Source organism: Myotis brandtii, unplaced genomic scaffold (assembly GCF_000412655.1).
Source record: "Myotis brandtii unplaced genomic scaffold, ASM41265v1 scaffold247, whole genome shotgun sequence".
Classification (NCBI taxonomy): domain Eukaryota; kingdom Metazoa; phylum Chordata; class Mammalia; order Chiroptera; family Vespertilionidae; genus Myotis; species Myotis brandtii.
In genome coordinates, this window is record NW_005359352.1 from 56,729 (window position 1) to 70,898 (window position 14,170).

General features: G+C 55.1%; 1 protein-coding gene across 1 annotated transcript in view; it reads right to left on the reverse strand.

Moving 5' to 3' along the window:
- LPIN1 (lipin 1) overlaps positions 1-14,170 on the reverse strand; it is a 72,908-nt gene that overhangs the window by 38,188 nt on the left and 20,550 nt on the right. The window contains exons 2-3 of the mRNA XM_014540528.1: positions 1,860-2,060; positions 1,087-1,182 (exon numbers count right to left, since the gene is read on the reverse strand). Coding sequence (XP_014396014.1) covers positions 1,087-1,182; positions 1,860-2,060 — 297 coding nt within the window. The remainder of the gene's footprint in view (positions 1-1,086; positions 1,183-1,859; positions 2,061-14,170) is intronic.

Genomic DNA, 14,170 nt, shown 5'->3' on the forward strand with positions numbered 1-14,170 from the left:
GGTCCAGGCTCCGCGCCCGGTCCACCGGGTTCCTCTTCAGCTGGCACTCCATGCGCGAGGCTCCGTCCGACAGGATCGGGGAGGTGGCCAGGTGCGTGGGGATCACTTCCTGAGGACGGAAGGTCTTGTTTACAACGAGGCTCGTGCACTCGGGCCTCAGGGGCAGGATCGAGCCAGAGGGGTGCCCGTGTGACAACGTCCCCGTGACCTGCGGGTGTGGCTGCCCGGTGTCACGGGCACACATCTGTGAAAACACTAAAAAACACTGAATTGAGCACTTGAAATGGCTAAACTGTATGGTACGAGAATTATCTCAACAACGCTGTTAGACATTTTAAAATAATAAAAATAGCACTAGCCGGTTCAGCTCAGTGGATAGAGTGTCAGCCTTCGGACCGAAGTGTCAGGGGTTCAATTCCGGTCAAGGGCACGTACCTTAGTTGCAGGCTCTTCTGCGGAGTGGGCCCTGGTCAGGGCGCGGGCAGGAGGCAACCAATCGATGTGTTTCTCTCACATCGATATTTCTGTCTCTTTCCCTCTCTCTTCCACTCTCTCTAAAAATCAATGGAAAAATATCCTCAGGTGAGAATTTAAGAGAGTGCGCGTGTGTGTGTATAAGAGAGCGTGTGTGTGTGTAAGAGAGTGTATGTGTGTAAGAGAGCCTGTGTATGTATTGTGTGTAAGAGAGTGCGAGTGTGTGTATAAGAGAGCATGTGTGTGTAAGAGTGTGTGTGTAAGAGAGCCTGTGTGTGTGTGTGTGTGTGTGTGTGTGTTTAGACAAAAATCGACCACTCGGCCGTCTGCGTTTGACAGAAGTACAATCTGTATGCTATGGACCAGGGTTCAGGCCAGGCGATTGGGTTCCTCTGTCCCCCTGGAAACGCTGAGCCCACGGAAGCAGCCGGGCTGCCGAGTCTTGTGGACTCAGCACACAGCAGCCCGTCTGGCTCAGATGCCAGGACAGACAGCGCCTGCTTCCTCTTCTGCCACCGTCCGCTCCGTCGGGAGCCGGCAGCGTGCTCCACCCACACTCCGCTGTCTCCTGCGCGGAGCTAGGAAGTGGCCCTGACCCCCAGCCTTCCTTACCTGATCGTTATCGGTCTCTTGAACAAAAAAGGCTTCTCCGTTATCTCCCAGCTTCATGTGTAAATCCACAGATTCCCCGTTGATTTCTATGTCAACCTGGAAGGAAAACGCACGTCTCCACATCAGGAAACAAACCTCCCCTGGCCACGCCTCCACACGCGTGCACTTGAATCGCACACACACCACAGAGAGCTCACAGTTCCAGGTCGCAGTCGGTCAGCCTGGTCCTGCCTGCTCTTCCCCACCAGGAAATGCAGTCTGCACCCGCCCCACACCGCCACCACCGGAGCCCAGGCGGGCTTGCGTATGTGACTTCAGAGGCTGGGTCAGAGGAAAAGGCAGCGTCCACTGGGCTGGCTCTCTCTCTCTCTCTCTCTCTCTCTCTCTCTCCCCCCCCTCACCAGCCACCATGTGGTGAGGACGCCCAGACCACATGGAGGGGCCAAAAGCCAAGAGCCACCGTCATGTGAGTGATGCGTCTCCAGAGGGTTCCAGCCCCGGCCTGGAGCCTTCGAGCTGAGCCCTGGATGGCGGCGGCAGACAGTCAGCCCTGCTGTTCGAATCCCTGACCACAGAACCCAGGAGCTGAATAAACAGTTGGTTTCTGCCACTGAGTTCTGGAGTCGTCCACACAGCCATCGTAACCAGAACAATCTGAGTTCACCGTCTACTCAGTGAACAGCCCTACCCAACGGAGAGCTAAAAATCTGGGCCTACGACAAGCTCCGGAGATGGGAAGCCACAGAACGGGGTCCCGGGGCCCCTGCTCTCACCACTTTCTCTCGGGAGCGCAGCACCCCCATCTTGCCGAAGCGGACGTGGAACGGGGAGCACTGCAGGCTCCCGTTGGGCTGGCGGACAACGATGATGTCGATGCATCCGGACAGGGTGGCGGGGTTCAGGCCCTTGTACAGCTCCTTCACGGTGACAAACACCTGGCCCGCCAACTGCCCCACGTAATTCATGGTCTGAGCCTGGAAAACAGAGACACACACAACACACACACACACAGTTAATTCAGGGGAGGCCAGTACCTACAGCCCGTCAAACCATGGACTTCGCGTCCAACCTGGCGCCCTGCCAGCATCGTTTTGTTTTCTATTCCCTGGAATGGGCTCCATGCCTACCCTGTCGCCCGCCAGTCTCCACCCTGGAGACCCCAGGAGGCCTCTGGAAATACCCCCCATGGAGAAGCAGAGAACCTGTCCCATAATTCTTAACAAACGGCAGGGTCATGGCCCCACCCAGCAATACCCCCATCCTCAGCCTCTACCCCCGGGGCGGCCTTAGCTGGGCACTGAGAATTTTTTAAAGGGAGATACTACTATCCCCCACCTACTGGGATGGCCACTATCTAAAAAGCAGGGAAAGCAAGTATTGGTGAGGATGTGGAGAGACTGGAGTCCACACACACTGTCGATGGGAATGCGAAACGGTGCAGCCACAATACAGCACAGGGTACTGATTCTCCAGAAATTAAAACGAGAGCTGCCATACCGTCCAGCCATTCCACCTCTGGGTGTATGTCCACAGGAGCTGACAGCAAGGTCTCAGAGAGAGATCTGCACCCCCATGCTCACAGCTACAGGACTCCCAACAGCCAAACGGCGGGGACGCGCCACGTGTCCAATGATGAGAGAATGGACAAATGTGGTCTATACACACAATGGATTCTCACTCCGCCTTCAAAAGCAAGGGGATCCTGGCACATGCTAACCACGGGTGGCCCTTGAGGACACGATGCTGAGGACAAAAGGGAGACACTGCATGAGCTCGCGTGGGAGGCAGCGGGAGCAGACAGGCTCAGAGGAACGGAGAGAAGAGCAGTGGTTACCAGGCCGAGGGGAGGGGGGAGGAGAGTTGAAGTTTCATGAGGACACAGCTTCTTCCCACGAGACGGGAAACAACGAGAAACGGCTGGGCCTGGATGGAGTGAGGGCTGCCTCGGGGTGAATGTACTGGTATTCAGTGAACTGAACTGGGCAGGTTTAAATGGTTAAGATAATAAATGTAATGTTATGTATATGTCACCACCATTTAAACAAAATGTAAGGGGATGAGGAAGAAAACTGTATTCACCAAGAACTCATTTTGGGAAGGTGACTATGATTTGGTTAAAAAATGTATTTGGAAGATCATGTGGGCCCAGGAGGCCCGGGGGAGGGTGGGCCCAGGTTCCCTGGAGCTGGGGCTTGGCTGAGGGGTGCAGGACAGCTGGGGGCCAGCTCGGGGGCGACCAGCTCTCCTTCATCCACCCTTCCAGGATGTCCTCTAAACAAAGGAGACACTGAAAGAGCCAGGAACAGACCAGCGGGACGCCAGTTCCCAAGTTCCGTCACCTCCGTTCCCTTTGAAGGAACAGGCTCAGAAAGTCGCTAACTTGATTTACCTGGAGATACGGAGCCAGACAGAGCCCAGAGGGATTCGGCTCCCTGCGCTCACCGCATCACTGCCAGGTTCACGGGGATGCGTGACCAGGCCTGAGGGCAATATTTGTGTTGAAGAAGAAAGTACCTTAAAAGCTTCAAGAGCAACATACTGCGCCCGGCCTGTGTGACCTAGTGGTTGAGCCTGGACCTGCACACCAGGAGGTCTCGGGTTCGATTCCCCGTCAGGGGTTGTGGGCTTGACCCCCAGCAGGGGGCGTGCAGGGGGCAGCTGATGGGTGTTGATGATCTCTCTCATCAATGTTTCTCTCTCTCTCCCCCTCTCCTTCCCTCTCTCTCTAAAAATCAAGCGAACAAAACGAAACACTTAAGTTTCCTGGTGAACAGCTCCGAGGCGTGCCCCTCCTCTCCCCCACTCCAAATCACTTCCCATCTGTGGATTTTCATCTCAAATTCTGGCCAGAAAGAGCTGCTGCGCCTGACAGGGCCTTTACCCCTGAACCGGGACTCCACACCCTGGTTCACAGGGTTTCTCGGGAGAGCTGAGCCGAACCTCACAAACCCTCCAGACGAGCGGGGCTCCCCGAGGCACGGTGTGGGTGTCAGAGTGACTCTCAGAGGCAGGAGCACGGACACACGAGACTTTTTCTTACATGGCATTTCCGAGCTTGACCTGGAAAATACTACGTGTCTGGGGCTACTGCCTCCCGCCGGACCCCATCTTTCCAGATAGTCTTCCGTCAGTTAAAAACGACGACAGCACTTACATCAGACCCAAATCGATGGCACAGCAGGAATAAAAACCCAAAGCCTATTTCCACATGGGAGTCCGCCTACCACTTTAATAAGAAAGAGTGTGTTCAACTCAGAAAGAGCCCATTATATTTTTTTAAAAAAAGAAATCTTACCAAAAGGAGTCAACTATTAAAAGTACATATGGGAATTTGGATTCTTTCAGGCCAAGCCCCTTAATCGTCAATTCAGGAACCAGTAGTTCTGCTCACTTACTATACAAGTGGGTAAAAGTGAATTCTATTCCTTTCTAGCCCTCCCGACTATAACGTTATTGGAGGCACGCTGGCTGGGAAATAACCGTTTCTCCATTTTATATGGTGACGGGGTGCCACCACCTTCCTCTTCTCTGGGCAGGCTGCAGCCCGGAACCCGGCGGTGAGACCTCACCTTAGCCAGGGTCAACACGAACGCAAACATCGCTCACTGAACACAGCTCTCAGAACAACCCTTCCCGCCTCTGCTTTCCGTTCTCGTCTCTTCTCGCTACGACACAGTGGCTCTCTCCTTCATCCGGACTCCCGCTGCCTCCTCCATGTCCCTCCTCACCTGCGGCCAACCTCCCCCTGCCCCCCGGGTCAGTGCATGACCTCACCGCCCGTCCAGGGCAGCAGCTGGATAGACGGGAGCTGTCAGTTTGTCAAGTGGCTAGAAGGACCTCATCCACCCTGCTGGAGGGCGCCTGGGAGATGTCTGGGGTCACACCTGTCACGTTTTCTCTAACTATTTCCATGCATTCTTTGTCTAGATCAGTGGTTCTCAACCTTCCTAATGCCACGACCCTTTAACACAGTTCCTCATGTTGTGGTGACCCCCAATTTCATTGTTACAAATTGAACATAATTAAAGCATAGTGATGAATCACAAAAACAATATGTAATGATATATGTGTTTTCCGATGGTCTTAGGCGACCCCTGTGAAAGGGTCGTTCCACCCCCCAAAGGGGTCACGACCCACAGGTTGAGAACCGCTGATCTAAATCCTTCAACATTCGAAAGACGGGAGTCTAATCTTACTTCTTTTGTCTGTTAAACTAGGTGCCTCTGGCAGGACTGAATTAATCTCTATGGTGACTGTCTTCCCAAAGTGGAAGTGCTTTATTGGTTCAGAACAGCAATTTCCAACCTTTCTTATCTCCTGGCACACATAAACCAACGACTAAAATGCTGGCCAAAAAAGGTATAATTTTGATTGATTTACAAAAAAATAAAAATAATAGTAATTACCTATCCTTTTTGCTCCAAAGTGACTTTTTAAAAAGTCAGATGCCTATACTTGTATATAAGGATCTCTGGTACCAATAATTAACCAACCAGATGCAACCTGATGATGCAACGTGACGGATAAAATGTAACTCTGTTATATGACCTGTATGTTATGGTTCAAGGCAGGGCACTCACACTGGACAGCTATTGTGCTGGCTGGTGTCATTTTTTTTATTTCACAATCTAAGGGGAAAGAGGTCAGTGCCCCTGACTAAATAGTCAGGTATGGCGATTTTTAAAAAATCCTCGCGGCACACGGGTTGAAAATGGCTGGTTTAGATTGTTACCATGGAAACGGAGGATGCAGGGTCAGAGCTGCCTCCCTCCTCCTCTAGCACAGTGACAACAAATGCATGCCCGGCATCGTGCCCAGCATGGAGGCCAGGCTCGGGGAAGGGTCTGCGCTGAGGTGACACTGAGGGGGAGCAGGAAGGAGCGTGTAGCGGAGGATGCGGCTCTGTGCTGGGGAGGCCCCCACTTCTGCAGGACCCGCGGCCTCTCGGGCGCTAATGAGGCCTGCGGTGGCGACAGAGCGCGATGAGGACGCTACTGGGAGCAAGCGGAGACTCCTGAAAGCAGATTACCCAATGCACTGCGTTTCCACAGCGGCTAACCTTTGCTTCGGCTTTGAAAGGACATCCTGAACCGCGAGGCGTGCAGGCTCCAGGAAAAAACAAATCCGCTGCCTGAAGAGTTAACACGTTAAGCGCCCAGTCAGTCACCGGTGACTGACACTATACCCTCCGTCCGGAAGACAAAACAGGCGCTTAACGTGTTAAATGTTTGCCCTGCCGGCTGCAGCCCCCTGCGCCCATAGCCTGCCTCTCCCTGACACCCAGCCGGCCACTCCCGGGGTGATCACCAGAGGCGACGCCGATCAAATGCCGGGAAAGACGGCAGTGGGCTAGGAAAACCAGCAGGCCGACCAACTTGGAGAGGAAACCGTATGCGAAGCCACAGCCCCAGCACCCACCCCGTGATGCTCCACACCCTTGACTATCGCCAACCGGGTCCCAGGAAGAAGCCGCGCGGACCTCCCGCTCGTCTGCAGACCACTTCCCAGTGTGCAAGCCCTTCGCACCGGGAGCTCCCGGGACGGGACACGGACCTGGGCAACCCTGCGCAACGGTCAGGACCAGCAGCAACACCCCGTGTGTCACAGGAACCCGGGCGCCAACTTTGTGTGACGCTCATTCGGAGTAAGTAGCCCGGCCAGGAAGAGGCAGAGCGGGGACAGGAACCAGGCTGGAGCCCAGTCCACGCTGCTCCCCTTGGCACGGCTGCCCCATCTCACTGGCTAACACTGGTACCGATGGGCGAGGCTCGGGTAAGAAAGGCCCCTGTGTGGCTTGAGGCAAAGAGAGGGTGAGCATCCAGGTCTGAAGGACAACGAACACTCAGGCGTGTCCACGGGGCACCCAGTGCTGCACGATGGTCACAGGTGGTGAGAAAGCCAGGACCACCGAGAGGCCGTCCGGAGCCGGCGTGGACGGCACAACAGGAGACCAGCTGTGGTCGGAGTCTAAGCCACCACCTGACGTTGCGGTTAGAGAGGGGGTTCAAGAATGTGCTGGGCTCCAAGCTTATGGTTCTAGGGCAGTGATGGCGAACCTTCTGAGCTCGGCGTGTCAGCATTTTGAAAAACCCTAACTTAGCTCTGGTGCCGTGTCACATATAGAAATTTTTTGATATTTGCAACCATAGTAAAACAAAGACTTATATTTTTGATATTTATTTTATATATTTAAATGCCATTTAACAAAGAAAAATCAACCAAAAAAATGAGTTCACGTGTCACCTCTGACACGCGTGTCATAGGTTCACCATCACTGACCTAGGGCCTGCTTCCCCCTGTGATTATAAGCAATGGGGAGGGCAGGAATACAATTTTCAAGCGCCATGTCTACTCAATAGATCATGCATGGAGAAAAATACGACCGGGATCTTAAATAGCTCCCTCCTTCCCAGGAGCTGCTGCCACATCCGCTCATATGGGTTCTGCAGAAGCAACACAGGGGTGGCTGAAAGCAACCAAGCTTCTGGCATTTCAGGCCAATGAAATCCCTGTCCTTTCACTCTCAAATAAATAAAGCTTTGAACATTATCATTACTATGGTTCTTTAAATGAGTCCCCACTGCCTCATGCTCCCCACTTGCAGGGATTCCATTTGTCTTCGTGTCGGTGCCAGGTCTGGGAAGCTGACATCTCCCCAGCAGGGTGAAGATGCAACACCCTTCTCCGCTGGGCTGACCCTCCCTGGAGATGCCCAGTGGGGCTGAGTTACCACCTGGCGGGCTTTCCTCATTAGCCCTTCAGGCAGCACGTGCTCCAGTCTGTCAGACTCAGGCTCTGCTCATAGGCCCCTTGCCAACAACAGGCCATGGCAGGTAACGGATAAGAGCCAGAAGAGCAGGGACTGCACCCACTGTGGGGCCGGCGGAGGCCTGGGGGTGGTCTCCCCGCCACGGGGGGCCGACACTCACCCAACCTCCCTGCACAGAGGGGGGACTGGATGGGTCTCTGCCCAGGAAAGCTGGGGCCACGGGACTGTCACTGCCTCGCCACGTGACTAGGAAGTCTGGCTCGGTCGTGGCTCCGACGGGCTATTCTCACGGTGTTCCATCAGCTGTCCCTCCTCGGGGCCCTTAAAGGTACATTCAAAACGCTCCCCACGAGGACCGGGGTGAGAACACCCTCCTCTGCTCAGTCTGCGGTCAAAGAGTCTGCACGTCTGTCCTCAGAACGAGCATCGCTTCCTGGAGAGCCCTGCCGCGAATCCACAGCCGGTGCTCAGAGACACGCACTCCGTGCCACCTCCCTCACAGCAGGTGCTTACGAGACGTGTGGGGCCTGGGTTTAAGGCAGCCGGGAGCTCCCGGACTGGAAACCAACTCCACCTCTGCCCCCGCGAGGCCTGCTGTTTCCTGTTATCCGCGGAGGGACTGCACACCTGGGTGCAGAGCCACCAGCGGCCTGACTGTCCCGGCCCAGCCTGTGGTTACATGAGCTCATCGGGGAAACGTGCAAACAGCCAGAGTTTAGCAGCAGCACCAGGCCGAGACCATGTCAGCCAGGAACCAGCGAGATACCTCTAAACCTTTAAACCCACTGTCCACTGTCACAGCCGTTAGGATCGCACGCTGCCCAGGCGATGAGAATAGCGAGGTCATACCGTTCACTGTTTATCACGGTGACTCAAGGGGTATAGTGTTCCCGTTGGCAGAGCGGGAACCCGAGCTTTAGGTTATGTAACTCGCTCAGGGCCCAAAGCAGGTGAGAGGTGCAAGCAGCATTCCAACGCAGGTGAGCCTGCGTCCCGTACCTCGGCCAGCCTGCAAACCTCCCGCGTGACTTCCCAGTCCGCACTACACATGTGGCTGCACACACACACACACTCAGTCATGCCATGCAGGAGAGCAGAGCACATGTTCCGTACATGGAAATACTCTGACTCCCAATGACCAGGCCAAAATGACCCACTGCGGCACATTTCCATGGCTGCGTTTCCTTTCCCTAAGGCGTCTGCGTGCTCCGGAGGTGTGCCTGAGCTGGCAGCAGCAGACAGCCCACCCTGCCCTCTCCAGGTGGCACAGGCAGGGGAGGCAGGCATTCGGGTCGGGCACGCTGACAAGGCCGAGTCCTGCCACCAGCTCTCAAGCCAGGGGAAGCCCATGCACCTTGCAGCGCCGAGGTGGGGGGAGGCGGGGGCTCGTTACTTTTGTGTTAACGAAGGGAAGGGCAGAAAGGTGTTGCTGGGAAAGTCTAAACACTCATGGCTGAAACCTCCGCCCTCCTCCTTTCATCCCCATCCACCTCCTGTGTCTGAAATGGCCTCTGGAGACCGGTGGGCAGCTGGCCCATCCCCACCCCTCCCCTCACGCATGCATCCCTCCTCTCACGCGTGCATCTCTCCCCTCACGCGTGCATCCCTCCCCTCACGCAGCAGAGGTTACGCGAGCGCTCGCCAGGGCCTGGCTCTGGGCTCAGCACCAGGTAAGACTGACTCCTGTCCCTGGAAGGAATAAGTCTTATCCCTAAACTGGCTCAGTTACTGAACAACTGAATATTGATGTCCACCTGTATCCTTCCTAGGAAGCTGAGGACTTTGTTTTGGGAGAGTGAGCAGCCGGTCACCAGGGGCACTTAAGCCCTTTGGCTTTTAGTGGACGGTTCCTCCTCGAGGGCATGGGAGTCTGCTCCCCTGGGTTCTCCCCAGTCAGCCCAGAAATAGCTCACCCTCTGCCCTCCGGTTGTCCTGGGGCCGAGGAGGAGCGCAGTGTGGCTGTCCCAGGCCCTAGCACTCTAGGGGGGCGAGGCCAGCCCCCAGCCCAGCCCCAGGAGGATGGGGTGCGGGCTACGCCACCAGCCCTGGCTGCTCTCTGAGCACCTTCCAGTCGGTCTCTAGGTCTGGGGTTCAAATCTGAGTCTGACGAACCCGGGGTAAAAGCACACACACCTCACTGCCACCGCGCTGGCCCGGATCACGCTCACCTGCGCGGCTATGACGTCAACGCTGGTTTTCATCCAAAGCATTAAAAAGCGTGTTCTAAGAAACGCCAAACATGATCTGACTAATAAGACTTGCATGAAAACGAAACTGGCTTACAGACAGCCTCTCTTCCTCTTGTGGCTTATGTGAACGGCAACAAGGAAGTCTATGCTGCCTATTGGATGTTTATCAGCCGGTGAGGATGATAAATTACATTTACATCACAACAACAGGAAGAATGACTTAGATCAGCCGTGGGCAAACTAATGAATAAAACTAAAAAAAAAGACCATACCCTTTTATGTAATGATGTTTACTTTGAATTTATATTAGTTCACACAAACACTCCATCCATGCTTTTGTTCCGGCCCTCCGGTCCAGTTTAAGAACCCATTGTGGCCCTCGAGTCAAAAAGTTTGCCCACCCCTGACTTAGATGCAGCACGATGCAGGGGAACGAACACCAGGCTGAAAGTCAAGGTACCTGCTCTCAACCCACACCTGGCAGCACAGCTGGCAGCACACCTAGCAGCACAGCTGGCAGCACAGCTGGGGCAGGCCACTCCCTCCCGCCAGCCTCAGACTGGGACTGCGGACTGGGACTGCGTGGGTCCATCAGCCGCTCCGCCCGCTGAGTTCACAGCCCACACACAGAGGCGTCTTAAACAAGAGAGCGAAGCCGGCCATACCTTTCGGGATGCGGGCCCTTTCTTGGCTCGTCAGGGTTCTTCTGGCGACACTCGTCCAAAATCAGAAAATTCACCACAAAAGCTTGAGGTGCTTTGAAAAAGCCTGCAGGTCAGACTAAGACCTCCTGACGGAAGTGACACAGCAGCAAAGCCGGCGGGCCCTGGAGTCGCCCCACCAAAGTCCTGAATGAATGAAGCGGGTCAGACAAAGCCAGCACTCCCGCTCATCCCAGCTCAGCTCGGGACCAGGAGGGGACGGCTGCTCCAGGCGATCCTGCAGGAAGGAGGTAGTGGCAGGCGTGCGGAGTGAGTGTGTCAGGACGGAGGGCCCTGTCACCCTGCAGGAGTGGGCGCCAGACAATCAGACTTGCAGGGAGCAGACAGAGCGGCCGGGGTCCCCACACGGTGGGCGGGAGCGCCCCACGCTGAAGCCAATCAGTACAACTGCCGGCACCTCTCAGATGCGCCAAAGTGGCAGCCACCCCAATCCCCGAGGTCCCAGGAGGGCGGGGCCACCAACACGGTCAGGATTGGGCAATGGAGGTCTCACCACTTCTCACCTAGTTGTTACATCAGAAAAATATCAGCATTTCGTCCCCAAATTGGCAGGATCCTCCTCCAGGGTTCACAAATTGCCAAGGAACACTGGCTTCTTGAACAAATGCCAAAACTCAAAGCTCCGGCCACAGCTTTCATAACCCACACCGGCCCCTCTAGAACAGCAGGGTCAGTTTAGGATGGCCTCAGCCCCACCCAACAGAAAAATGGGCAAAATAAAAAACGAGTTCAGAGAGGAAGTAAGGAAAGAGGGAAGGAACCCATCTGGTCAATGCTACATGGGAAGATATTCAACCCTATTCATAATTTAACGCATGCAAATCAAAGGGGCCTTGCAGGTGGCCCAAATTCAATGCATGTCGGAAACCCCCAGGGTTGGTGAAAATGGGGGAAGCACACCCACCACTCACTGCTGGTGGGGTAAGAATCAGGGTGAGCACTGAGGTGGGGGGCGAGGGGGGTTGCGGTAGGGCAACAGCTGTCACTCGGCACCTACTAGCGCACCCCAGCAGTTCTGCAAGAGCCATATACAGACAGCGTCACGGCACTGACCGTGACAGGCAAACGCAGGAACAACGTCAACATCTCCAGGACTCCGGTTACGTGAATTATGGACCAGCCACACCGTAGGATGGGATATTATGAGACTGTTTTTAAAAAATGGAGAGGTAGCTCCAGGAACTAACATGAAAAGGTACACGTTGGAGGTGGCGGGGGAGTACGCAAGTACTTACAACATGAGCCCCCTTGTGAAGAATTACATGTACTCATACCCTGATGTGCACACAAAACTCCTGGACTGGTTCCCATGCCAAGCAAGCTTCGTTCACAGGCCCACCTGGGACCAGGCCTGGGGGAGGGGAGCCTCACTTCTCATCGCGTGCCTTTCCACCGTGCTGGTTCTGGTTTCTGAGTGTCGCTTTCTACATGTGCATGGATTACTCTAACGTTAAGTCGTAAGGACCTCAGAGAACAGAACCCTCTGACCGCTCCGTGTCAAGGTCTCCCCGTCACTGAACCCACTGAGACGCCAGAGGGTAAAAGGGGGTCAGGAAGGTCAGATGGGCGCCCGCTGCTCGGCTCCTCCAGCGTTTTGCAATGCTCCGATCTGACAGCCCCATGTGACCCGTGTCCGCAGGGCCCTGCCAAGGAGCACAAAAGGCCTGGCCGGTGGGTGACGGAGGCGCCTAAACTACCGGGCGGCCGGACCTCCGTCCCGATCCTCTGCTGTTCATTATTTGACTCTAACTGAGCTCCGGGCTTGCTTCCTCTCTTCACACACTGGCCAGAGCCCTCTGCCCAAGTTGGTGTCTCGGTCAAAAAGAATGCCCTGCTTCTGTGACTTTGGTATGACACCCGCTCGCCCACTCCACCCCAGGAATTCTTGGAGGGGTGAGTACCAGCTGGCCGGTCCGGGGTCCTGCCTACACAGCTCGGGGGCAAGAATGCAGACAGCTGGTGTTCAGGTCCCAGCTCCCCGCAGACTAACCTGTAACCACAAGCAAGTTACTAGCCTCTCAGCTTCGAATCTATAGAATGGGATGGCATTCCCATGGCCCAGCCTCCCAGGACTGATAAGAAAATAAAGTACTTTCCCAGGGGCTTGCACGAACGCCAGCCAGGTGCTCATCCTGTGGTCACAACTGGCTCCAGGCAAAGGCTAGGCTTCGAACTGAGTTCTTGCCTGGCGGAACTTTGCACATACCAACTTTTTTTTATCTTTATTGTTGAAAGTATTACATATGTGCCCTTTTTTCCCCCATCAAGCCCCTCCAACTATTTTAAGTGCACCTTCCCCAAAAAGACAGGGCAAAGAATACTACTGGCTCCAATGAATACAGAAATATTAGGAGGGTACGCTTTTATTCCCACACGGTGCGGATACATTTCTGTTTGTCCAAAAAAAATCGAAGCCTGAAGGCAGCTCCGCCTTGGGCAGCACTCTGCCGCCATGCCGAGCTCAGTGGCAGGAAATGCTCTTGCCCAGGAGTGCACCTTGTGGGGGAGGGGGCCCCGTGACCCCATGACCTGTGTGGCTTATCCCTTCCGTAAACCCATGCTGCGTGCCTCGGGAGGCCCGTGCATACAGAGGAAGGTTTCATCAAAAGGAGAGGGACTTCCTGGAAACCAGGCACACGGCGTGCATGGACTGTCCTGTCCTGTCCCAGGAGCAGCTGGCAAACAGGTGTGTCTGGGTCACAGGGCCTGTGGTCAGCTCTCGCGCAGGAGCAGACGGCTCAGGGAGCCCTGAGTCTGGGCCAACAGCCTGTAGCTTGTGTTTCTGGAAAGCCCCAGCGTTCGGCACCAGCAAAAACATTCTACGTTGTTGCAGGGATCACAAAACTCGGTCAGCGGGTTGAGAGATGTGGCAGTGACCACCAGCGGTGGGAAAGCAGCCTGCTCCTGGCCAGCCTGAGCCCCGTCCATTCGCCTCCACCCAACTTCCCGGCGGGACAGGGGGCATCTTTCCGCCTGAAGAACCAAGAGATCCTCCGGCCCCTCCCCTGAACCCCCGAGTTCTCCCCGTGCGCTGACATCCGCAGGTGTGCCCCTGCAGTCCGGTCTTTTCTCGAATAGACGCGGGGGTTTTTTGGTAACTGAGACCAGGGTTCCACGGCCAGCTAAGGCCAAACTTAGACTGGAGCCCAGGCCTCAGGTCCCATCCGGGGCTCTGTCCAGGCCTGCGCCACGTGGTCCCATGTAAACAGGAATAAAAGCTCCAAGACAAACACCCACACACAAAAACGCTTGCTAATCAAACAAATGTTGGCAAACATGAAGCGCTAACAAAATAAGGAACCAAAACATAAACCCCTAGATCTTCCAACATTTCGGGGGGGGGGGGGGGGTCTGTATTACTATGCACTTTCCTCAGGGTTTACTTTAATCCTTGGGACCGGAAT